Raw genomic sequence first — 24,112 nt, 5'->3', positions numbered from 1 at the left:
TTGAGAGCTATGTTACGGTTTCAGTAATATAGAATTTCTACAATTTATAGCTAAGAACCAAAGCACATTAAGTTAAATAGAAAACATCACTGAAATGTGGTTCACTCAGAAATAACACTAGACACACCATTCCCTGACGAGTTAGCAGAGCTGAAGGAAACAGCCAGGTGAGGTTTCATATGTTTATTTTGCCCTGTTGTTTTGGCCATTTAATTAAAAAAAGGTCACAAAATTGTGGATTCCTCAATTACACAACTGATACAAAACAACATACTGTACGGATGTAAGCCTAGGCATATATACACGTACTGTACAAGACACCCAAGAAGTAAACATTCAGGTGGAAATCGGGAGAAAGATGACACGTCCGTGTTGTGGAAATAATCAAGGTTCGGATTAACCATTACTACGATTTATTTCCCAGTTAGAAGCACATTCAGGAACACAAGATAGGACAGAGTATAGTGAAGTGCACAGATAATCAGCCTTTTAACGATCTGAGCAGGAATGCATCCAGAACTTCGCCCCTTAGTTGTAGGTGAACACACCTAGATGACGGGGATGCAAAACTTTCCCCTGAACCTGTTACAATACCTCAACATCCACACTCACACTGTGGGAGGGGGATTCAAACCAGATACTGAGTGGGTTGTCTCACGAGATGATGCCTAAACGATCCCCAGGATACCACCGGTATTCTTTTGTCCCAGAGAGGAGTTGGTGAGACGGCTGCAGTGACACTTCTTATTTTCGACATTTCTCTCGGATACCGATGGGAGCGGGAATAAAATCAGCAGGGACGAGCTCCCTGGGACAAGAGAAGAAGAAGAAGCAGGCTCGGGGGGTTGTGGGGGGAGGCACAGTAATCTGCATCAGCACTGAAGGGTTGACGGTTGTTCCCACTAGATGCTAGAGGGACACGGCGTCGGCAACCACAAGCTCCTCCGTCCCTTCACGACAACCACATCCAGCATTTTATTATCCTAGTAAATGGCCACCGTTTGTTCAAAAACATCACATGATTTCATTTAATTTATATAAAACATTTTTTTCCCCATAAAATCTCAATAAAATAAAGTTGCTCTTAGTAGATGTAAGGACAAAGATATTAACAAAATTGAAGTAAAACAATCTCACAGTGAACACTGGGAACAAGAGCTGGACCTCCTCCCACCACTTCTCCCTCCTAAGGATTTCTAATGTGCGACACGCGTACAGCAGCTGGACCAGAAGACACGTCGGAGTGGAACGCTTGAGGCGAATGAACCAGATGAGCTGAGGGAGGACTGCATTTTGTAATAAGTGCGGTTAGAGTGGGATTAAAACGGAGAGAATACAGCTGAAGAAACTCCTCTTGAGAATGATGAGACCTGATTTCAACACATTTTAACTTTACTGGAGTAATTGATTCGACAGCAGGTCTGTTGATAGGTCAGTGAGCCTCAGGTGAGTAGTTTTTACTCACTTCACAGGTTAAAGCACTGACGACACTGACAGTCTAGCTAAGGAGACGACAAAACCAGGAAGCGATGAGAGACATCTCACAAGGTCACTCTGGAATTTGGAAGAAATCACGGAATTCTCTGAAAACATCCACAAAACACAAAACAAAAAAGGAATGTGATCCTCGTCTTTCGGCACAGGAGCGACTAGCGTGCGACTACAGTAAAACTCAATGAGCCATAAACGCAGCGACAATCATTAAAAAAAGAAGACAACAAAACTTGGTCGGGCGACGATGGAGATTCAGCTTTCTGTCTTTTCTAACCTTTGGAAATTATGTTTTTCTGAAAGTGTGCGTGAACACTTAGAATTCAATTTGATGGCACTATGAAAAGTAGACAGCTTACCTGTTTGTTAATGTGTAACAAAACCCCAAACTGCCATGGCATTCATATTCACACTCCTCGTGTCCCCTGACCACTCTTGGCCACTGTCACATAGCAGCAGCCCGGGATCTGTAGTGTTCAAATGCCCAGTCACCTCTCCTCACCCTTACTCTCACTCTGTGCAGACGAGTCAGTGGTATTGACCAGAATACAAGCACACACACACATCACTGGCACGGTCTGTCGCAGTGTTAGCGTACCTGTGTGCGCACGTGAGATACGAGGGGTCATACATTGCACATTTAGTGGCACATCCTGAATCGGCCATTTTCCCATTAGCTACCTCATCTGGACCCTTTCGTTACAGAGAACTCACAGAAGAGAGAAACATAAAATCAGTGATTAGGCGAAAAAAGTTCCCAAAAGTTCACATTACAGTACTGTTAAGTCTCATTAGACAAAACGCAAAATACAAAAAGGCAGAGAGAAAAAAGGTTTACAGCCAATCACCATCATTTTCAATAGCTATATAGGAAAAGATTTGTTTGATTAGATATATTATCATCATTAACATCATAATTATTATGATTATTATTCATCATTATTGTCACCATTGTCATCCGTTTTGTTTTTTTGTTCAGGGGTCAAACGGAGCGGGGGGGCAGGGGATCAGTCACTGAGACGAAGCCTTGGTAGCTAGCGTGGAGACACAGTGCTGCTGGAAGTTGGGGGACATCGCCGAGTTGCAGCCCAGTCTCTGACGCGGGCCCTTCAGGCCCCCGTCGCCCTCCACGATCCAGGGGCTGCCGCCGGCGTCTTTCCCCAGCAGGCTGCAGCAGCCCTGGGCGGGGGGGACGGCGTTGGGTACCGTGGTGCTCACCGGAAGGCCTTTGGGCTGCTCGCTGGCGGGGGCGAAGTCGGGGTTGTGGCTCTGGAGCACGCTGCTGATGTGGTTCAGGAGGTGAGTGAAAAACTCTGGGACGCCCTCATAACCTGGAAACACATACATCAGAAACACATGGGTCATAAATCAAAACTCAAAAGTCAAAGTACGGGTTACATTTCTCAAAGATGGTTTCTGTCGTTTGAGGTGGATCTCGTTTGTTGAAGTGCTCATTAACCCACTTCCCCAATAAGTTTGGTTTGAATTTCTCTATGATGCTTTAATTTTCTATTCAAGTCCCAACAAGCCAGAGGGAAAACTAACTGAGTCTAATCCTGACTCGAGCCCCACGTTTTCCCTGATTACAGGTACATGCAGTGTAAAAACTGAATTTTGAATAGCTCACCCAATGTGACTGAACTTGACAGTAACCTGAATATCATTTCAAAAAATTGTATCCAAACCCGGACAAACTTGTTCATGTATCCACCATCTTGAATCAGAGGAACTTATCACTCCATCCCCTAAATTACAACTGTACAGATTTAATTCCACATAATCATCAGGGGAAATGGCAGCGTTTGTATCTGGGATATTTTTGCTTCATATCTGTCGTGGAGAGACTCCTCCATCTTTATTCACAGCCTTTGATGTTAACACAAACCCGGGGCATGTTTCGAGCGGAGTAACTGGGTCAGGATCACAAAGGAGATGGATTTATTTCAACACAACTGGCTGCACACAAAAAAAAAAATCACTGCCACTTCAGACACTGTGAGAAGCAGGTCACCACAGGAAGACGTCTCCGTCAGCACTGGAGCTCAATGTGCAGATAACGTGAGCAAGTTGACTTCACCGAATACACACCGGCTCGGTGGAAGAGAGGCTGCACCTACCAGGGAATGCATTGATGTCGATGACGGCGTGTTGGCCGGTCTGGTTGTTGATGATGACGTCGATGCCGAAGAGGGACACGCCCAGCGCCTCCCGCAAGGACCGGGACAGCTCTCTGATGACGTCATCGCTGGGCGGCTGAGAAACCCCCTCGACGTTCTCTCTCTGAGAACAGGACACAATGTTTAAGTATATCGGTGACAAAGCCCCTTTGAGATCACGTTGGGTTCCAGTCAGGGATCTTTGAAACGTACTGAGTTCAAGTCTGAGGACGATTCCGGCTTGGAAACGTTGTGGCTGTTGAAGAAAATCGCTTTCCTGTCTGAAGAGGAAAGAGAGGGGGAAACAAGTTGAGCAGAAATTTACAGCATTTTCACACGCACACCATATTTCCCATCTGAGGCACTAGGTGGCAGCAAAGCTCAGTAGGTTACGAGGCAATCAGACCTGAATCAACATCTTTGTTTACTGATTGTGACACAGTGTGTTAAGAAACCGAAACTTGAAGCAGCCCGGGGAGAAGTCTGTGGACCTTTCATAATTCTATTTCCCGAGAACAAAACAGCATGAAGGCCGGTGGCGTCAGAAGAGGGGGGGGGGGGGGATTCTTAGAAGCAGTGGATTGCTTAATTTATGGGCCCTTTTTTCTTTGTTATCATTGTAATGATTAACATTAGAGAGCCTTATGGGGACGGATGGGGGGGGGGGGGGGGGCGGAGGGAACAGGTAAATCATCGCTGTCCAAATAAATGGGTAGTGCAGAGGGCTGTGGTAATGAGGGGTGAGGCAGATGGACTCTGTCATTCCAAGAATGTACGAGCAAACTACAGTCAACTCTCTCACACCTTTATTTTCAGGTTCTTTCCAACCAAGAGCCGCTGCGTCTCCCTTTGCCACACCCCACTCCTTCATCCACTCTCCACACACGAGACAGACTGTACAGCTCCAGGCAGCAGAGCACAGCGATCTGAACCCTGGGCACATGTGAGGCACGTTGCTTTATGTGTTTGACGAGGGCCGAGCTTCTCCGCCGTGCCACTCAGCATTCCACAATGACAGCAACTGTACACAAAGTAGACGACTGCACCGATGAGGAAACTAGTTTGCATGAGGGCCTCTGCTTTTATCACGCCAGATACTGGAGCGATCGGTGTCACGGGACAACCCTGTACTCAAAGTCACGTCGTTGGGAAGGCTCATGACGTGCATGGAGAAAAACGCTGCGCCTCATGTTTATCTTCTACAGCACGAACCAATAGGGCAAACATCAATTGCACTCTGCTGCACCCCTTAAAAGGGCGAACGGGTCCAATCAGGGACTATAAAGCCGTTTTATTAGATCTTTTATTGGGTAATTTGACGAGGCTGTGCAACTTGTGCAGTCTGGCCTGCGCGGGCTGTTGGCGGTCCTTGGACTTCCCTACCCGTCTCTTCCTCTGCCACTCTGTGTCCTGTCTCCTCACCTGCTGGACCAGCAGGGAAGTTCTTCAGCGAGGGTCTCTCCACCACGGTGTAGGAGTCGCCCACCACAAACACCTTGTAGAGCACCGCGTTGTGGTTGATGAAGCTCTGGATCACACATGGAGGCTTCACGTCCTTCAGGTCCTCTTCACTGAAGATAATGGCCATCTGTGCACAGGAAGACACACAGTGAATGAAATATTTAAATACACACAAGACTGGTTAAAATCTAACTTAATTCAATACTGTGAATATGGAGGAATGAAGATTGTTTGTTCAGCCTGACAAGTGTATTGATTTCAGCACTTTTATCTGATGTGTGTTGTTTGAACTGAGGCTAAATGACGATCCTGTGACAGGACAGGAGTGTTACTGCTTACACAAAGCAAACTGTAGAGGGTGTGAATGACCTGTACGCCCTGTGGCCTCTTACCTCGTGGGAGTTGGTGCCATGAGCCACCCGTGTTTTGCAAACTGAGGAGGGAATGAGGGCGAGGAGAGACAAAGAGAGACTTAACAAGGTAAACTGGCTGTAAAACAGTAATGGAATGACGACAGGGTAAAAACATCTCCAGATAAGGCCTTTTGTCAAAGGCGGTATATCAATAATTATCGGTATTATTAGCATTTAACATCACAATACGACTCCTAGCAGTCAGTAAGGACTCCTCAGTATCTATATGAGGTAGTGATACTCACTGAAGGGGAATGTGAGTCCTTGTCTCCTGATCTGCTCCAGCACATCTGGGCTGCACTTAGAGTTCAGGACCATGAATGGAGGAGAGCAAATCCTCTTATCTAATAAAAAGGGAAGTAGAGAACAAAAGGAGGATTGATAAGTTAAGAGATGGAGAATAAAGCTCCAAAAAGAAAGTTAAGTAGAAGGAGTCTTGTTTAAGTGTGGCACCAATTACACTAGGGCTGCACTTATTTTACTGTCTAGTATACAAAATGAAAATGAGTATGGCAGTGAGTAGAGCATTACCTCCACCCAACAGTCTCCTTAAATGCAATCGAGCTGCACCAAAGTTCATTCACTCATAGATATCAGCTCCCATCGACATTAATTCAATACTCTTTTGGAAATTAATGAAATTTCACAAAATGCTGCAATGATGAAGAACGAGTAAAAACATCCTGCATCCGCCCCTTGTACAAATTGACATAAAAACTGAATAGGTTCTGTCCCTACTCGTACTGCATCCTTCCATCAGGTTACATGGTAGTTGTTGTGTAACACCGCTGACTCAAAACACAAAAACAAACACAGTGGAAAAGATAACCTCTTAAGCGGAGGTAAAAAAACAAACAAACGTGACATCTTCAATTTGCATGTCTGGTTCAATCTATCAATCTTCAGCTGATCAACTAACCATTTCCATCAATGTACATTATCTACAACCAGCTATGAGCACAACAGCGTCTATAATGTGTAATAAGAGCCGTCGTCATTCCCTGGTTTTTCACCATTAAATCCCTTCGTAGTTCATGATCGTTTATCACTATGAGCTATAAACAGTAAGGGTGAATAGTGACTTGACGTTAATACATAGGGCCTTTCAGATAATAGTGCTAAAACATCATGCAGGTTGTTTTTGTTTAGGTTTTCCTTAAAAAGCAGCACCTGAATCGCTTTCCTACCAGGCTACTTAGATATCCTATTTTAGTCTGTGGTCAAATACTGAAGACCGGTTTGACATGAAAAGCAGCTGGGCACACACACACACACACACACACACACACACACACACACACACACACACACACACACACACACACACACACACACACACACACACACACACACACACACACACACACACACACACACACACACACACACACACACACACACACACACACACACACACACACACACACACACACACACACACACACACACACACACACACACACACACACACACACACACACACACACACACACACACACACACACACACACACACACACACACACACACACACACACACACACGGCCATCTGAGGCTCTGAGGAGAAAATGACATGCTCAAATAAACAAAGAGGAAAGCTGCCGGGCCTGTCTGCTCCTCCAAAAGAACACACACAAAAATGCTGAAATACAGGAAGACACATTGTCATGAGGACAAGTCAAACCAGTAGAGGACACTTGTCGCTCAGCCGCAGACAAAACAGGTTCAACTGCACAGAGTGAACTGCGTCAAACCTTAATTAAACACAAATAATTAAATCAGGTTTAACAAATAATTAAATCACCTCTCACCTATCTCCCCCACATCATGTTTGACTCTGTTGTGTTTTTGCGTCACTTCCTGTCACGGCAGGTCGCTCTGTTCCGATAAGACTGAAAAACAACAAACATCCTGCAGCTCCGTCAGGCCTCACCATATCAGGGCTCAGGACACATCTTTATCAATGTGGGCCTTCTGTAATTTCCCCTCTACAATAGTAAGCGGGGGTGATAAGGGAGCTGGTTGGAGATATCACCACAGGAAATCAGTGTGGGGGGCCAAACCGAGAGCTGGCAAATTACTAATGACCAAAAACACACTAGAAACACGCCGGCCTTTGTGTCCTGTGGGCCTCAGCAGTGACGGCGCTCTCTGCTCCCACTAGTGCTGAGGTCAGGAGAATCTCATTTGCCTACATTAACTACAGTGCTGAGTGCTGAACTCTGGGTGTGCACGGGGCCCCACAGACTTCTGCAGCTCCCACAACACACAGATACAGTGAATATACACATAATGGTTGAAAACCAGGTATGTACCAGGACGATCTGCTCACTGTGAGCCATTCTGAGGGGGAATTTTCTGCACTGCACAATCATCTGCAACTACAAATTTATATTTTTTATATCTGCAATATAAAATGTACTTTGTCTCTTATCTTATCAAACAGTACATCAGCTTTTCTTCTGTTATCACTTTTAATCTTTCCTTTAAGTAAAGCGGTTGAGATAATCTGGCTCATCCTGTTTACTTTATCTATAAACCATCCCACTTTATGTTACAGTATTTCAATGTTTCCCTTACGCAGCAATGACCTTGAGTGTGCTTATGAAAATAAGACCTTCGACATAACTTTGAATAATCCTTCAACTTTCCACATCGTGATGTTGTCTTGAAAAACACATGAAGTCGCCTCATGATGCAGGAGTGCTCCACTGCAGCTGAACATGTGCCTTGACCACTGAGAACAAAACTAATTTCTTACTAGGAACACTTGCTTTTACTAACAAGAAATGAATCTTCTTAGAATTTTCTGTTCTCTGCAGTTATGTGACAGACATGCACATAATACTCCTGTCATCTTTCACAAAACAGATACTGGGTCTGTGCTCTGTAAACTTGGCCTGTACAGTTGGGTCTATTCCAGTGTTGACTCTCTAACCAGTCAGTTTTGGGAGCGGGAAGCCTGGAGGGTTACCCATCAGTCATCTCTGCTGCGACCACGTTCGTAAGGCCGATGTTCTTTTACCAGGACGGGAATAGCTGCATAATGTCTTTCAGAAAACAGTCTGGCAGGATAAATATCCCCATTACGTCACTGAGTTCCCAAAGACTGATGGCGCTACATTTTGTCAAACAAAAACCATCAAAAGACCTAAACCTTGTCGGACAGAAAAACATTTCCAACTCCAAGTTAAGGATTTATAATAAAGAGGCCGGGAATGGTTGATAAGGATGTGTTGCCAAGTTTGTAATAGTGTGCATGCTTGGCTGTAGTTGATGCTTCGTGGATAACCGGTTGGAGGGGAGGGTGAGGAGGATCAATCTCTAGCTCTGTCTAAACACTGCGTGCTTGCGGCAGACCCAGCGGTGCCGAGGACGATATTTACGTGACTTCACGACGAAATGCTTTTTAATTGTCATTACTCATTAACACTGCTGTTTTTCTCTCCTCTTCTTTTATCTAATGGCCAGATTTGCTGTGTATCCTCATCTGTCCCTGCTGTTACATCATCATCATGCATGGAAGTAAAGTAACTCCACTTTTAAAAGGCGATGACTGATGTGCCTGAGAGTGAAAAAAAAAGAGGAAATACTTCAGCAGGTCTGTTATAACCCCTAAGATTAGGATCAGATCCCAATAGAAAGCTGAGTTACACGAAGCTTTGTATAACACTTTGCTGTTTAGACTCTCCAGTTGCTATTTAGAGCTTGTTTCCTAGATACCCCAGCATCCTCTCACGCCGCTTTTAGTATATATATATATATATATATATATATATATATATATATATACACACACATACATTTAGGATCTAAAGGTTACCTTTAGGATAAAATTGACCTTTTTTTTGCCTCCAAAACATGATTTAATGTCATAATGTTCATGAGACATGCAGATGGTTGCTCTGAGCACAAATCTGTAGCAGATGAAGTGATTCCTTCTGTTTTTATCCACTTTTAACTTTAATATTTAGTATGTCCATCTTTTGCAGCAATAACAGCAGCACATCTCTCTGGCATAGTGTCAATATATTTCCTTAGAACTTCAACACTAATTTTATCCCATGCCTTCTGCAACCAAAGGCTTTCCTTTGAATGTACAATAGATCTGTCCAGTTTATTTTCCAACTCGCCCCAAATTAGCTCGATGGGGTTCAGGTCCGGACTTTGAGGGGGCCAGACCATCATTTTCAATGTTCCAGCAGATTCCTTCTGTCGCAGGTAGTTCTGGCAATAGTTAGAAGAATGTTTAGGGTCATTGTCCTCTTGGAAAATAAATCCAGGCCCAATAAGACGGCTCCCAGATGGTACTCCGAGCCTCTCGAGAATGCTGGACAGATCTATTGTACATTCAAAGGAAAGCCTCTGGCTTGAGTTGCAGAAGGCATGGGATAAAATTACTGCAAAAGGTGGACATACCAAATATTAAAGTTAAAAGTGGTAAATTTTGTCAGATCCTAAAGGTGTTCTAATAATTATGTGCCAGTACTGTGTATATATATATATATATTTCAATATTTAAAATTGAAATCCAAACACAGCCATGCCCTAAGAGCGATTATTCTCAATATCACCCAGTAAGAGGCTTACATTCCAATTTTAATTATTTTGAAAGGAAAAATTCGACCCTTTTCTCACAAAAGGTAAATCCCATAGACCTTTCATGAGATATCCATCATCTAATGGTCGTGGCGAAGTACAGTTGTAGCTGGAAGGCAGGAAATCCCTTACCTAAACTGAACAATCCTGAGGGTTTAGCTCCAAAAATGTCTCACAGCATTTGTCTTTCTCATGCTGCAACTATGACTTAATATGCATCACTTTCATAAACAGGACACTTGCTCCATTGCTGTGGATTATTATTAGCAGAGGGAATTCAAGACAGCCTACTTAATACGCACATGCTGCAAGAGGTTTCAGTTTGATCCGCAGGAATGTCCTTGTTTTTAGGAGAATTATTTTATCTTGAGGACTCCGCTTAAGACACAGAGACAGGCCTTTGGTTTTTACGGAAGAGGTGACTTGACGACTGTTTCTGTCTCCAAAAACAGTCAGATATCAAAAGTCATGTATACACAGGAACCAGTGGATTCCACTAAGTAACATAAACTGTTACCTTTCTCTGGCTCGCATTGTAAACACAAAACCGGGTCAGACAACAGAGCAGTGAACAATTCAGTGACACTGATCCATTAGTGCCCCCGTGGCCCTTGTCTGGTTATTTTATATTAAACATACAATAAGACGAGCTCATTATTTTTGCATGAGTTTATATTAATTTAAACAATTCAGCGCAGAACAGCCATTTGTGCTGTGACCGGGACGGTTGACACGGAGACAGCACTCCAGTGATAAAACAACGCTGGGTTTTCCAGAGAGAGCCCAAGCACACCTCAAGTGCTTCCTCCTATTGAGTACTATTCTGAGTCATGGAGACTGTGAGGCACGGCAGGCTCTCTGTGGCCTTTTAGTGCTGTGTTGCCTTGGCAGCTGCTCCAGGACTCCGAGCTCTCAGCTGATAAGGAGGAAGTGCCTGTGCCTAAGAAAGCAAGGCAGACTTTCCACACTTCATCCTCGACTTAACTCTCGCCATAACCCAGTTCTTGAACTTGCTGACAGGAGAAAGTACATTTGTCCTTGGTCACATGGTGTTTTTCCTATAATCGTGTTGGTATGGTCTAGGATTATAATGGCTTACACTCTCTGCTTGCGTCTTTACTGACTGCAATTGTCAAGGAGGTTTGGTATGCAAGGATAAGTGCACTTGCATTAATGGGAGAAGAGTGGGTGGGGTGGGGTGGGGGTGGGGGGAGCGCTTCCAATAAATGCAGCAAACGAGCCGTCCTCTTCTTCAAACCAAACACACACACAGTGACAGTTAGCGTTACAGCTTATACTCTTTGTTGCGTAACAGCCATCATGTCTGTTTGGATAAAAAGACATCTTCTTGCGGTTCTATTTTAAGAAACCCCTGTCACTGCCGACACGCAGAAACGCCTCTGAGCCATAGCACTGGACCGCAGCCCCTCGCAGAGTCACGGATGCTCTGTGAAGTGTTACTGAAAAGGTTTACGTTCCCTGCCATGTATGGGGGGAAAAGGAAATGTGGATGAGTCACAGGTGTGTTTACAGTGTGTGGGTAGGGAATGTCTTCCTGTCATCACTACGTCCCGCGGCCAAAAAGACATACTCTGTTGATTAGTTTTATGTGCTCAGCAACAGGGGAACGTGTTGCTGGTCCGACTTAAAGGCAAATAATGATCCATCAGTGAGAGTGGCACAGAGCCAAGTTCATAGTGGGTTCACACAGGTGGAAATGGGAGACAGAGAGGTCCTTTTGTCATGTGGGAAGAAGCGGAGGATTTAGGATATCAGTACAGCGCTCTGCCGGCAGGAATCACCATCGGCTCGGAAGCATGGAGTAACATAATTCAATCGTATAGTCGTATTTTAACCATGTGTTCTGTCTGGAAGTGAAGAGGAAAGACAGAGATCCTCCAACTACCACAACTACTCTTAATAGCATTAGACACATTAAAGGGGACATATTATGAAAATTCGACTTTTGTGGTGCTTCTACACGTTAATTTGGGTATCTGGCATATCTGCCGTCCCAAAAACTCTGGAAAAAGACAACTCCCGCAATTTGTTGTGGTTCCTCTATGTCAGTAACGATATGTTAGAGTGCATCGAATGGGTTTACGACCGAAATAAACATCATAGTCACAACATGCCCATGTAGTGAGTCTCGCTACATGGCCTTGGAGCTCGCGAGCTAATGGTAGCCGGGCTCCACCGGCCCGGTTAGCTCGCGAACCTGGCTTCACAGGGGCTCCCCGGCTAGCGTTAGCTCACAAGCTAACGCTAGCCGGGCTAAGACATTGTGGCCGCATAAATAAGGGCCCCTGGGACACCTCTAAACGTTGACTCAGTGTGGAAGGATGCTGCGCCAGTTCAAGCTCCCACTGCGAGGCTGCGCTGGGGAACTGGGCCAGGCCAGGCTTCTGCCCACATGACTCTGGTTCAAAACTAAATGGTTGCAAGATTGTATCTTTGTCTCCAGTAGCCATATTTCTACAGAGGTAATGGATAGCTAAAAATCTGGGTGCTTGTATCTCGTGAAGGAGGGAGGGGGGTTGGGGGGGTGTACTACTCTTAATTCGCTCAGTACTTGTCATTGGTCAGTGTTCGGTGATTGATTTGGTCTAGAGTTTATTTATATATATATATATATATATATCATGTCATTGTCTGACCGAACCACATATTTTGAATGTCTCACCTTGCATACAGCTCTCTAGCCTGTGAATCAGCTGGTAGGACTTGCAGCGGTCCAGCAGAGTTCGGATTGCTGGTAGGGGGTCCAGAATGATGGTCTCAGGGTGGGAATCAATATATTCCTGAAACACAAACATTTCATGGACACCTTTAGGAACAGTTTTTATGATCAGATATAACATTTTTAATAAATGGCACAAAATGATGTCTGTGCCTTGTTCTGTTATGATACATTCGCCACCCTTAAAATACAAGTAGCTACAAATACTCAAACGGACCATTGTTGATCAATGATTAAAACTCTACTGCAGCACTACAATGATGAAACTTCAATTAATCTTTAAATGTATAAAATTAATTAATTGTCAACGATCAAGGGTCAAGCATAAATCATAGTTTATCAATCGGCTCAATCAATAATAAAACTGAGAGTAATCAGTAATAGAAACATTTGTTGCACCCCTGGACACACTAAAGTATATTCCTATAGTGTGATAAGATAAACCAGAGATTGAGGCTGCACACCATGTGAAACCAAATACTGTGACACACACAACCATATACGGATAGATTAGGAATGTTAAACAATTAAACTGAAGTGAGCAATTTACACATACAAACACTGAGGTGAGGGTCAATGTACCTCACTCTGTATGTTTGTGTGTGTTCGTGTACTGAAAAGGCGCCGTTTAAGTTATAGACCTGACTCAAGGTTTATGTCAGGGCAGAAGGAACGCACTATATCAACGAGTGTCCTCACAAAGATAGAGATACAAGTGTGTGTGTGTGTGTGTGTGTCTTAATGTGTGAGAGAGAGCTAGCGAGCATGAGATGTTTGCCAGCGGATCTGTGTAGGTTACATCACTACATCCCTGCATGCCCGGCTGTTGGGTCAGCCTGAGGTTTCCTATTTTACATAACTCCTCTTCTCTCCTCTGTGCTCGCTCTGTCCCTGGACGACCTCCTCTCAGCCACTCTGCATCTCTGCTCCGTGGATTTCTCTGCCAACCGCTCCTTCCGAGACATTTTTACTGACTCACAGACGCTGTCAGGTGGAGCTGGCTGGCATTACACAAACAGCCTGCCTGCTCACATCACAGCTCTGTAAAACACTACAGCTCCCCTGTCACACTGGGTTGCATGAAATGAAAAACACGCAACAATGTCACGAACACACAGTGGGAAAAAAAATGCCCATTTGTGAACTGACACTTGTTACGCACATAGTGATACTAATTCACACACAACATGTAAACAAATGCCTGAGCCTCCACATGCAGGATCCATCTTCAGGATTTGCATTGGATCTAATGGACAACGCTGATCAAAGCTGGTTGAGCAGTTACACAAGTCAAACATTCTGTCGCCAAAAAAAAAAAATCCAAACTAATCTTCCAGGAGTTGAGAGGCATACACTGTTGATAAGAACGTTCACCAGCTGTTTTCTGTATCTCAGTGCAGTAAAGACCCACACGAGGAGAGCTGGTGTTAAGACAGCCAGGCGTATGTTGGTGTGGGTGTAACGGCTGCACATTGGCTGCTCATTTTTCAGGGCAGATCTGTTTCCATAGGGAAAAGAGGTTTCTAAGAGAAAATAGACAGTGGAGGATCTAATGTGGGCCACTGTTTGAAAGTCATGTCTGTGAGGCCACAGGCATCAAATCCGAGGCAGAAAATACTTTTTAGCACTTACACTAACCTCAACCCTACGGATGCGATTCACCACATCAGTTTAAATCTCCTAAGATGTCGATCACAGATAAGCCCACGACATCTGGTTTATGTGTGTTACAAATATTCACTCATTTGGCAGCAAGGCAAATATAATGACAACATGCCTGCCCATATTTATATTAAAAAAAAAAAACAATTGTAAATGACTCCAATGATGTAGTTATCAAACCGTTACAAGGGAAATTTTTACAGTTTAACCATAAACTTTATTATAAATAACTATAAATAAAAAGTCAAGGACCTTCATTAATAGCTCAACTTTTATGTAGTGTTGTTTATTATAAAATATATTGGTGAATATCGGAAATCGTAAACACAGATACAAGTATGTCTGTGAAAGGCTCAAATAAACTAATTAAATCAGACAATTTGCAGGTAACAAAGATATTAGGGTCATAACATTATTCAGTTATTTAAAATTTTACACATTACTGCTACTCTTTTAAACCCACGATCATAATCTATAAATTACACTTGTCCGAGGTCTGCTGTGCACATGGCTTGAACACCTCGGGTTACTGAATCACCAGAACGCATCCCAGCCTGACATTTTGTTTTAAATATAGAGCCATTTTAGAGAGGAAGGCATATTCCCTCCACCACACAAATGGATATTTAGGATCACAGAAATGTGATATTAGAAAGGGGCTAATGCTAATATTTCCCACAGAAATGTAATCACAGATGACAGCTGTGTTCAGGTAAATAGCCAGGACTGAGCAACAAAACAGAGGTTTTAAATCAGAAATGTATTCAACCTACGACCACCGGATTTTGTTATTGGCTAAAAGAATGACAACCTTGTCAAACCTGAGCAAAGGCAGCTGAGGGGGTTCAGGCACTTGGAGTTATTGCTTTACAGACTGCCGTCCTTTACAAATGTTGTGTATACAAGCTGACTGGGAGGAGAGCTTTGGTTATTATCAGGGCTGTGACTGGAGATCTTGTAAAAAAAGAGCTGGAGGTCGGGAGTGGGAAAGAAGGTGTGTGCAACTGTGTAATCACTGTGAATCTGATTCGTTTAAAGAAAAACTTGAGCAGTGAACTTAGAGATAAAGAACACAAGCTCTATTAATAATCTTGGACAGAAGGATGATTAATGCCCATATCAATGATTGGGTATGTCACTCTCGTATTAAATTGTATTTTAAAAGACTAATTTAGAATGAAAAGGCATCAAAGGGACTAGAAACATTGTGTAGTGTACAAACCGCAATTTTGTTTTAAGTTAATTTAAATAATCGGTAGATTGTTTTAGTTTTTTTTAATCATATTGGTTAAAAAAGCTGATGCATCACTTCAGTATATGATGTCATTTTCTGGCTTCATAGTAGTGTATTAGGAAGGCATTCCAACCATATGATCTTAATTTATATTTCAAACTATACAAGTTTTAGGTTGTGTCCATCATACGATTTGTTTAGTGTCCCTTGCTATGTATGTGTGTGTTAAATTACCAAGAATTTTCTAAATGAGAATTTGCAGTCTTTACAGTAGCTAACAGAACAAAATTTAAAGTGAAATGTGTGTAAAATTGTAAAATGTGCTGTGTTACAGTGATAGAGATTAAGTGGTCTCCTGTGTGTGTGCTTGTTTAAGGTGAGGCTTGTGGGTGTGGCAGTCAAAGTTCACCTGTGATGTGTGAAAGAGCAAACCTTCCAGTTGCTGGAAATGATCAGGCTAATCATTAGTTATAACATGACAAAAGACAGATCAGATATTATGATTCTCCTTAGCTGAACCAATAACATCCCTGCACATCTCACTCGTATTGGAAAAACATGGAACTGCAAATGTGTGCAGGTGTTTTTATACCAACTATTTTAAAGAAAAACATTTGGAAGAACCTCCACAATTATACTGACAATCATTGGGTTTTCGTTTCACAGTGCTTTTACTAATAAAAAATAGCATGTGCACTTGTTTAAAAATGGCCTGGTCTACCAGAAAAGTGTGCAAATGCAGCCATGTGTTAATATCGACCAGGTTGTGTTTTTGAAGCGATTGCCCCACACGGACATCCTGTTTGTCCTTCCTAATTGAGCAGTCAGGAACATGTTGACAGGATTGCGTGACGCTGATCATGATTACAGCTCCACTGAGTCATACAGAGCGCGAAGGAGAGAGAGAGAGAGAGAGAGAGAGAGAGAGAGAGAGAGAGAGAGAGAGAGAGAGAGAGAGAGAGAGAGAGAGAGATAGGGGATAAGAGACACTAAAACAGAGAGAGCTGGTGAGATAAAATTACTTTGGCATCATTCATAGCACTGCCATAATAATCAACACACAGACGCACATAAAACCACAGCTTTTATGAAGTGTTCTCACTGAACCACAATTTAAGCTGTGACCTGCTGGGCATGTGAGAGGTTTCTCACTTTATGAAGAATGAGGCGAAACAATTTAAGAACGTTTAGTGACGGCGTTCATACGCTCAAATATTGATGCTAATGAATTTAATGTTCCTGTAACAGAGTCCTGGAACTTAGGCCTGTCTTTCGGATTCCTTGAACTGGGACATTTATTACAGTAAACATGAATGACAAATCATAATTGCCTATAGCAGTGGCACCACTGTACCATAAACAATACCATCCAGAGCTTCAATGGTTCTATTTACATTTACAAAACCACATCTCAAGATCTTACTCAATGTCCATCATGTGTGCTGACAGTGACAGGGCCATATGATCAATGAGTAATGCACTGTAGTGGATTGTGAAAGATACAACTGGGTCTAATTTGAAATGATTTGTTACTTACAAAATTAGATCCATTTTGTTGAAGGCTGGAAATGGGCAATAAAGTTAAACAAACCTATTTTTCATATACTTCCAAAATTGTTAGCACAGATTCCAGACTTTTCAAGGTGAGGTACCGACAACTTTCACTGGCACCAGACGGTTAAGATTTAATCTAGTTTTGAATACTAAGGAGATGCATTGGCAGACGGAGCTGCATACCTGTACTCTTTGAACGAGCAGCACAGCCTGTGAATCATTCTGATCAGCCTCCAGGATAAGGTCCGTCAGTTTGTGGATGATGACATCCAGCGGACCCTGCTCCTCCAGAGGCTGGCTGAGATCCAGCTAAGGAGAGAAGAGAACAATCATCGGTCAAGGGTTATGCTGCAAACAGGGCCATCATACACTCCAGTATTGATTTACCACATTTAGAAAATTGAATACCTTCGCAATCATCCATGAAAAGCTTTTTGACCAAACTGCTAGGAAATGAGGATTTGAAACAGAGTGGTTTCTGACTGCAAATTACTGCTTTTTGTGACCTAGAGCCTCGATAACGACTCAATATAAATCTGATTCTTGGTCACTGACATTTTGTTAACAACACTGTCAGTATTTCAACTGTCTCTTTTGTCCATAACAGGATGAGGAAGACAGTAAAACAAGAAATAAATTCAATCCCCACAGCTCAGGGCTCAAGACAGACCTTGTATTCATAACTTCCCCTAAAGGCACAGTTGTCTGCAGTTGGTTAAGGTACTTTCCATTTTTACATGTGACCTTTGTTGAATGTTTCTGTTTTACCTACTACTTATTCACACCACTTAATCATTTGCATATTGCAAAGTTAAAAAGGGAAATTTACACTAAAGTTTACAGGTTCCGACAAAATAACCCTAACCCAAAATGATATTTGTTCTGATTTATAGCTTCTCTGTGACCCGAAACAACCAGTTTGTAATGCAGCGGTGACAAAGGAATCTATAGCACACACAGTCAACAGCCGACTTTAACATTTCAAGTATGTTTCATTCTGTCCCCACATAAATTACTAGCCAATTATTTGAGTAATTTTGGGAAGTTATTAATCTGCCATTGTCCTACTTATTTATGCTCCAATGTGTCAACAGAAAGAGGAATCTCTCTAACCCTTTTCATAGTTCTGCTCTAGCTCACAAACAAACGTTTTCTTTTCTGTTTTTTTGGTTACAAAAACTCTGGACAGATTCCACATCATCTTCTTCCTCTTTCATCTATAGCTGTAACTAAGGTGCAGCCAGAGTTTGCGTTGCATTTGTTTTGAATCACATCTTCAGGATTAATTCCTGGTGTCTTCCATTTTGCTACATATTACATACCAGCTCAGTCTGGCCAGACTTCAGTCTCACAGAGCCTACTCAGCCTCTGAGGGGGATAAGATTTATGTGGGTCATCAGCACTTGTGTACCCATACAAAAACCCACAAAAGTAGGAACATTACCAGAGGAAGATGAAGACAATACAAAAGAGGCAGAATACTATATTATACACTACAAGTAGTAACTGTAGATATTACAGCTATAAGTATAGTTAGGAATAGCCATCTCAGAAAAGGGACATAAGTATAGTTTGAGACAAAGTGCAAATCTCTGGCTAGTATTTAATATACTAATACAAAGACTTATAAAAATAAATTACACTATGACCCCTAGAATGTGTCAAATTAAAACAATGGACTGACTCAAAGAGACAGTCTAAATGAAACCAGCACAATCTACATTGTACTGAGAAGTGGTTGTAGGGCTGTTATTTAATGCAGGCGTCGCTTACTCATTAGCTACTCAGCAGACAGGGATTATTACAGACAACAGATAATTCATTAACACCTGTGCAAATAAGCCAGAGCCAAGCAGGAGCCCACTGTGTTGGTGATGTCCAGACACTACGTAAAACAATAGCGAATACACTTTAGTCATACGGGTGTGGATCGATGCAAGAACTGTAAAGCTTTACAGTTTCTGTTGGTTTAGGGTTGGTCATAGTCAGGGCCATTACATTCTGGTTAATGATTCTGAGATGTGTGGCAGATAGATGGCTAAGTACACACAATTGGCCCTGCACTGAAAAGTCAGTTGCACAGAGTGGTAAATCTGCTAATCGTCAATTGACTTACATGTCGTCTTCTTTGCACTGGTTACGACAGAGGACAGAACAATTCAGGTGCAGTTACGCCAGTCACTGATTTACAGTACAGGTTCTCATCTCATTCTGACATGTCATATGAGCTTTTCTATGTTGAGCAGTCACAACCGGTACAACACTTCATGCGGAATGAGGTGTTTGAGTCAAGCTGCACTCTCCTAAGGGCTCATTATGCTACATCAACGCGACATTTTGTCACCCGTCCATTTAAACACTGTTGGATCTCATTCTCCACCTCGCTCCATTTCTCATGCTTGTCGAAGCAGGCCCTACAGCTCAAAAGAAACATGCCAACAAGAGCTGCAAAAATGTATCAATGCCAATCAGGCCAAACTTGTTCCGTGACTGTAGAAGGTTTGTTAGAAATGAGGCATCTTCAAATCCATTGCTAGGGGTGGGAAATACTGCTGAAATCCATGTTTGTAACTCTGTATTTCAACATATTGTGGTATAATAAGGTCAATAAAAGTCCCATATGTCAATTATGTTGAAGCACAGTGAGAGATATAACTTGTATAATTATTTTGAATGTACCGCTTCAGATTTGTGAATTCTTTCTTTGTGTTTGTCATTGTGTGTTAACAATTTTTTTTTTCCAATTTCTTCAACTTTCAGTCAGGAGCACAAATCTGGCTTTTAACTTTAAACTTAAATTATTTGACCGATATGATATATTAAGCGGTAGAACATTTTTTGCTAAATTACAGAGCCCTAGGGATAATTAGATTACAATAATTTGTTATCTTATTAAATCACAGGAATCAGTGACACCCAACTTAGCTTAAACAGGCCCGAACACACCATAGAGGCATAGATGGTCTCAGATTTCTATCATCTTATGGTAATGGTCTCTTTATCATTTAGCCAAAGATAAGATTTTTCCCCCCTAAAAAAGCATGCAGAACTTAACTAGCAGCAAAAGCTGTTGTAGAAGACAAGCTGATATAGCCTTTTTACCAAAAGTATTGTGGATAAAAATCAACAACCAGTTGGAATACCTTGCTTCAGATTTCAGGACCACCAAAACGATACAAGTGACAACATTTAATAAAATCAAACAGTAGGATTGCATAAGCTCAAGTGAGGTAACCCGGTAAATAGAAAAAAAACAGGCAGTGGTGACGGGGCATCTCAGCAGTCCAGCTGGTTTATCAGGAATTATGTTATCCAGAGACACAGACACAGAGCCGTGAGCATATGGCAGTAAACATACATGCTGCTATTACCTTAATAGCTCTGTGCATGTAAGTCAACACTCATAAAATGTGTTGTCACCTGTGGATAAACTAATACTGGGTCTAACAACACTAGCTGCTGTGAAACGCAGTGGCGACAGAGCCTCCGCAGTGGCATGAGATGCAGCAAGTTGCTAAAAAACCACAGCGCTCACTCTTGTTTTCTGTCTAGCCAGCAGTGTCAGTGCCGGCATTTTTCTGTACTCCACTGAGGCAGGGCTTTTAATCTCTTGCTTACACAACACAGAGGGCCCATCCACAGCCTGGCCCCGCAACAAAAAAGAGGACTCTAAATTGTGGGGGTCAACACCCACTGGCAAAGACACATCGCAGACGATGTAGCTCTCCTCTTTCCATGCATACACACAGTGACCCTGCGTCAGAGCTCATCCAAAAACCCAGCAGTCAAGTCACTGATGTTCTGCTAAATGCTAAAAGCAGAAATGTCAGCTAACGTCTTTGCGAGTCCCTTTGGGACTGAGAGCGAGCAGTGGGTCGTGGCAGTGATGGATAACACAGAAAACATGCTGGATCCTGGAGGGACAGGGCAGGTCAGGGCAAATATATTTTCAGCTTTGATGTAGCTATTCCCCTGGGAAATGTAAGAACGGGAATGGTGAGGATCAAGCTCATAGTGTACTTCAATTTTCAACATTGTTTCGCTGTTTGCACCAGTTATCTTTCTTAGTTTAAGATGTTTTCAGATGGGTCATCGTAGCTGCCCTGAGCTCAAACCACACCTGGCTTTTGCTTTGTTATCAGAGCGAGACTGTGTGTGTGTGTGTCAAGTGCAGACAGACATGTTATGAATGATTTAGTTTGTGTGCTGTGTGGCACTTGACACACTGATGTAAGAGAAACATAATTCATGTGTAGTTTGTCTCTGAGACAAACTGTGGCTGGGAGCCACACTACACATGAATTATGAGACTACACATGAGTGGATCAACACGAACGGGAAACTAGAGCCCAAAACCAAGAGGAGGGTCCATAACCTTGTCCTCAGCATCTCAAGAGTCCTCAAAGTAATAAAACGTTTCTGCAGCTGAATATGTTGTTCAATGAAGGCTTATGTCTTTATTATTACTAATACACTTATTGGAATAATATCATGTTAACCAAAATGGATGTTTTTTGGCCTACTGGAGAACCTTCAATAGACTCAAGGGTTGAGGATTGTTAAGGAGGTAAAGGAGTCACTGTGAGGTTGACTGTGTCAAACTGTATATATCTCATCCATCATCATGACTGCTCAAAAACACTCCCACACAAGGGTTTTGAGACTTTGGTTAACAAATATCTTGGCAAACCATTGTGATTGCATTTCTAATCATTTGTTCTGTCTTAACTTATCTGACTTGATGCTATTTCCAAATAACTGCCATCAGCGAATCCTGGTGCACCGCAGGATCGATAAATCCCCTCTAAAGAAAACCTCTTGTTTGTCATCTTCCACAAATTCAATATGTGGGTGGAATACAGGAACATGGAAGAAATTAACTTTAAATTCCTGAGGACTTATCATATCATAGAAATTGTAACTCAATAACTTTCCATTGACAGCCCACTCAAACAACGACCATTTTCTGTGATGGTTTCTCTCTCTCTCAGAGCGATTATGGGCTTCCTCAAGGCCGGGCCTGGTGAGTCAATCTTATCTAGCTCTATGATACAGACAGGTTAATACACAGAGAATCAGGTGAATGGCTTTCATGAACACTGGGCAAAGGGGTCAGTAGTAATGAAATGGCACAACATTTTTGGGAAAAGTAGATAGAAGGTGAGGGTGATAATGAACTACTTCAAAAAATGTAATAATAAAGACTGAAATGTGAGATAATAAAAAGTCAAACTGAAGAACCGTCTTTTCTTTTCCACTTCTGTCAGTCCTGATGAAAATAAATATAGATTGTTTTCCCACACTAGAAAAGGGAATATAAAATTAGCTCCCTGGGGCTGCCAGATTTAGCAAAGATCTGTTCACACAGAATGAGATCATAACCACTGCCAACCATCTGGAGGATACACCCTCACGTGGCAAATACAATCACATCAACGAGAATTACCTTTATGCTTCATTGCCTGTATCAATAACATGTCTAAAACAAGTGAAAACTTCTGATTTCAGAAAGAGAGAAACGTCTCCAGGCTGTTGTCTGATAAACCCATAGTGAGTTTACTATTTCATAAGTGGCAAATGTTCTTATTTTAGAAGTAAAAACCACAGAAAATCGAGCATCTTTAATTATAAAATGATGATCAACTAACAAAACAGTTGTTCTTCAGTTTTCTGTGGATCAACGAATGAACCTTGTTCCAACTTTAGTACACTGCTGTTACTCCAGCTAATCTGTGTTTACGACACAATGAATAAGAACATTAGCTTATCATTTGTTTTGTCGTGAGTAATAGTTTATTCTGCCCGGAAAAGAGTTACGCTTAATTCATCCTTTGGTATCCAAGGTTGAGTTATGTTATCACCAGGATCAGCTAGTCTGTCAGACCACAGGGACAAGGTTATGTGATTAAATTGGCTGCAAGAGATAAATCTGAAGCTTTATTCTACTAAAGCTTCCTAGAGAAGGTTAAATACACTTGATATCAATGTCACACCAATACTCCCCTACCTCCAAAACTAAAAAAACAGACAAAACAAGCTGAATGCTTTGTCTGCAAAGAAACAAACTTTTAATTTGGATGCTTCAGTTATAGGGTTAATACCATGAGCTAAATTTTCTTTCTGTGGAACTTAGTCTTAGGCCTTCGCAAGAGTGAAATAAAAACAACACACAGGAAATAGAATAAGGTTTTAAATATGTTATCTGCCATTAGAAATTGTTGTCACAAAAAATAAGAGTTTATGAGAAAGTGCTGCAGCTCACAAGTGTAATAGGAGAAGACAGTACAAATACTTGTATTACAAGGCCAAAGCATTACAAAGGCTGCCATTATGTTTGCTTGTGATACGGTCGTGACAGTACAGGCACTGACTGGCATTGGGTGCAACACAGGCCACCACAATACCAGTGTGAACTGAAAACACCTCTTGGTGTCTGAGTAATCTGAGCTTTCTCAATTGGCAGTGACAGGCCGGCTAAAAATAAAGAGAATTTATGCTGAATTATAGGAGGAATTATAAAAAAGCACTCATTGGACAACAGGTAGTCAAGGAAAGAGAGAAACTGGTAAGGTCGGCGGGCTGCTCTAGTCCCTGGGTACCATTTGCTTAGGGTCTGTGAGGATCTGCTCTCTCCCAGGAGGGGCTGAAAGTAGAGTGGGAAACAAAGCCCTGCTTACTTTGGGACTATTCCCACGACAAGGCTCTTTCTGGGTGTACTGATAGCACAGTGAGAGGAAAATAATAACCTCAAAGTGAGGGGGAAAGAACCTCCCATGAAGACGAGAGACAGCGTTAAAAAACA

General features: G+C 42.3%; 1 protein-coding gene across 1 annotated transcript in view; it reads right to left on the bottom strand.

Annotated features, from left to right (window-relative positions):
• Positions 1-168: 168 nt before the first annotated feature.
• Positions 169-24,112, bottom strand: part of itpk1b (inositol-tetrakisphosphate 1-kinase b) — a 29,227-nt gene continuing 5,283 nt past the window's right edge. Inside the window, exons 4-11 of the mRNA XM_062396978.1 lie at positions 17,494-17,619; positions 12,804-12,921; positions 5,767-5,865; positions 5,501-5,541; positions 5,070-5,235; positions 3,861-3,928; positions 3,609-3,771; positions 169-2,822 (exon numbers count right to left, since the gene is read on the bottom strand). Of these exons, the coding sequence (XP_062252962.1) occupies positions 2,503-2,822; positions 3,609-3,771; positions 3,861-3,928; positions 5,070-5,235; positions 5,501-5,541; positions 5,767-5,865; positions 12,804-12,921; positions 17,494-17,619 (1,101 nt within the window). The 3' untranslated portion in view covers positions 169-2,502. The remainder of the gene's footprint in view (positions 2,823-3,608; positions 3,772-3,860; positions 3,929-5,069; positions 5,236-5,500; positions 5,542-5,766; positions 5,866-12,803; positions 12,922-17,493; positions 17,620-24,112) is intronic.

The sequence above is a fragment of the Platichthys flesus genome, chromosome 10 (genome assembly GCF_949316205.1).
Source record: "Platichthys flesus chromosome 10, fPlaFle2.1, whole genome shotgun sequence".
Classification (NCBI taxonomy): domain Eukaryota; kingdom Metazoa; phylum Chordata; class Actinopteri; order Pleuronectiformes; family Pleuronectidae; genus Platichthys; species Platichthys flesus.
Note: the sequence above shows the minus strand (reverse complement) of the source record. Positions and strands in the feature narration are given on the sequence as shown.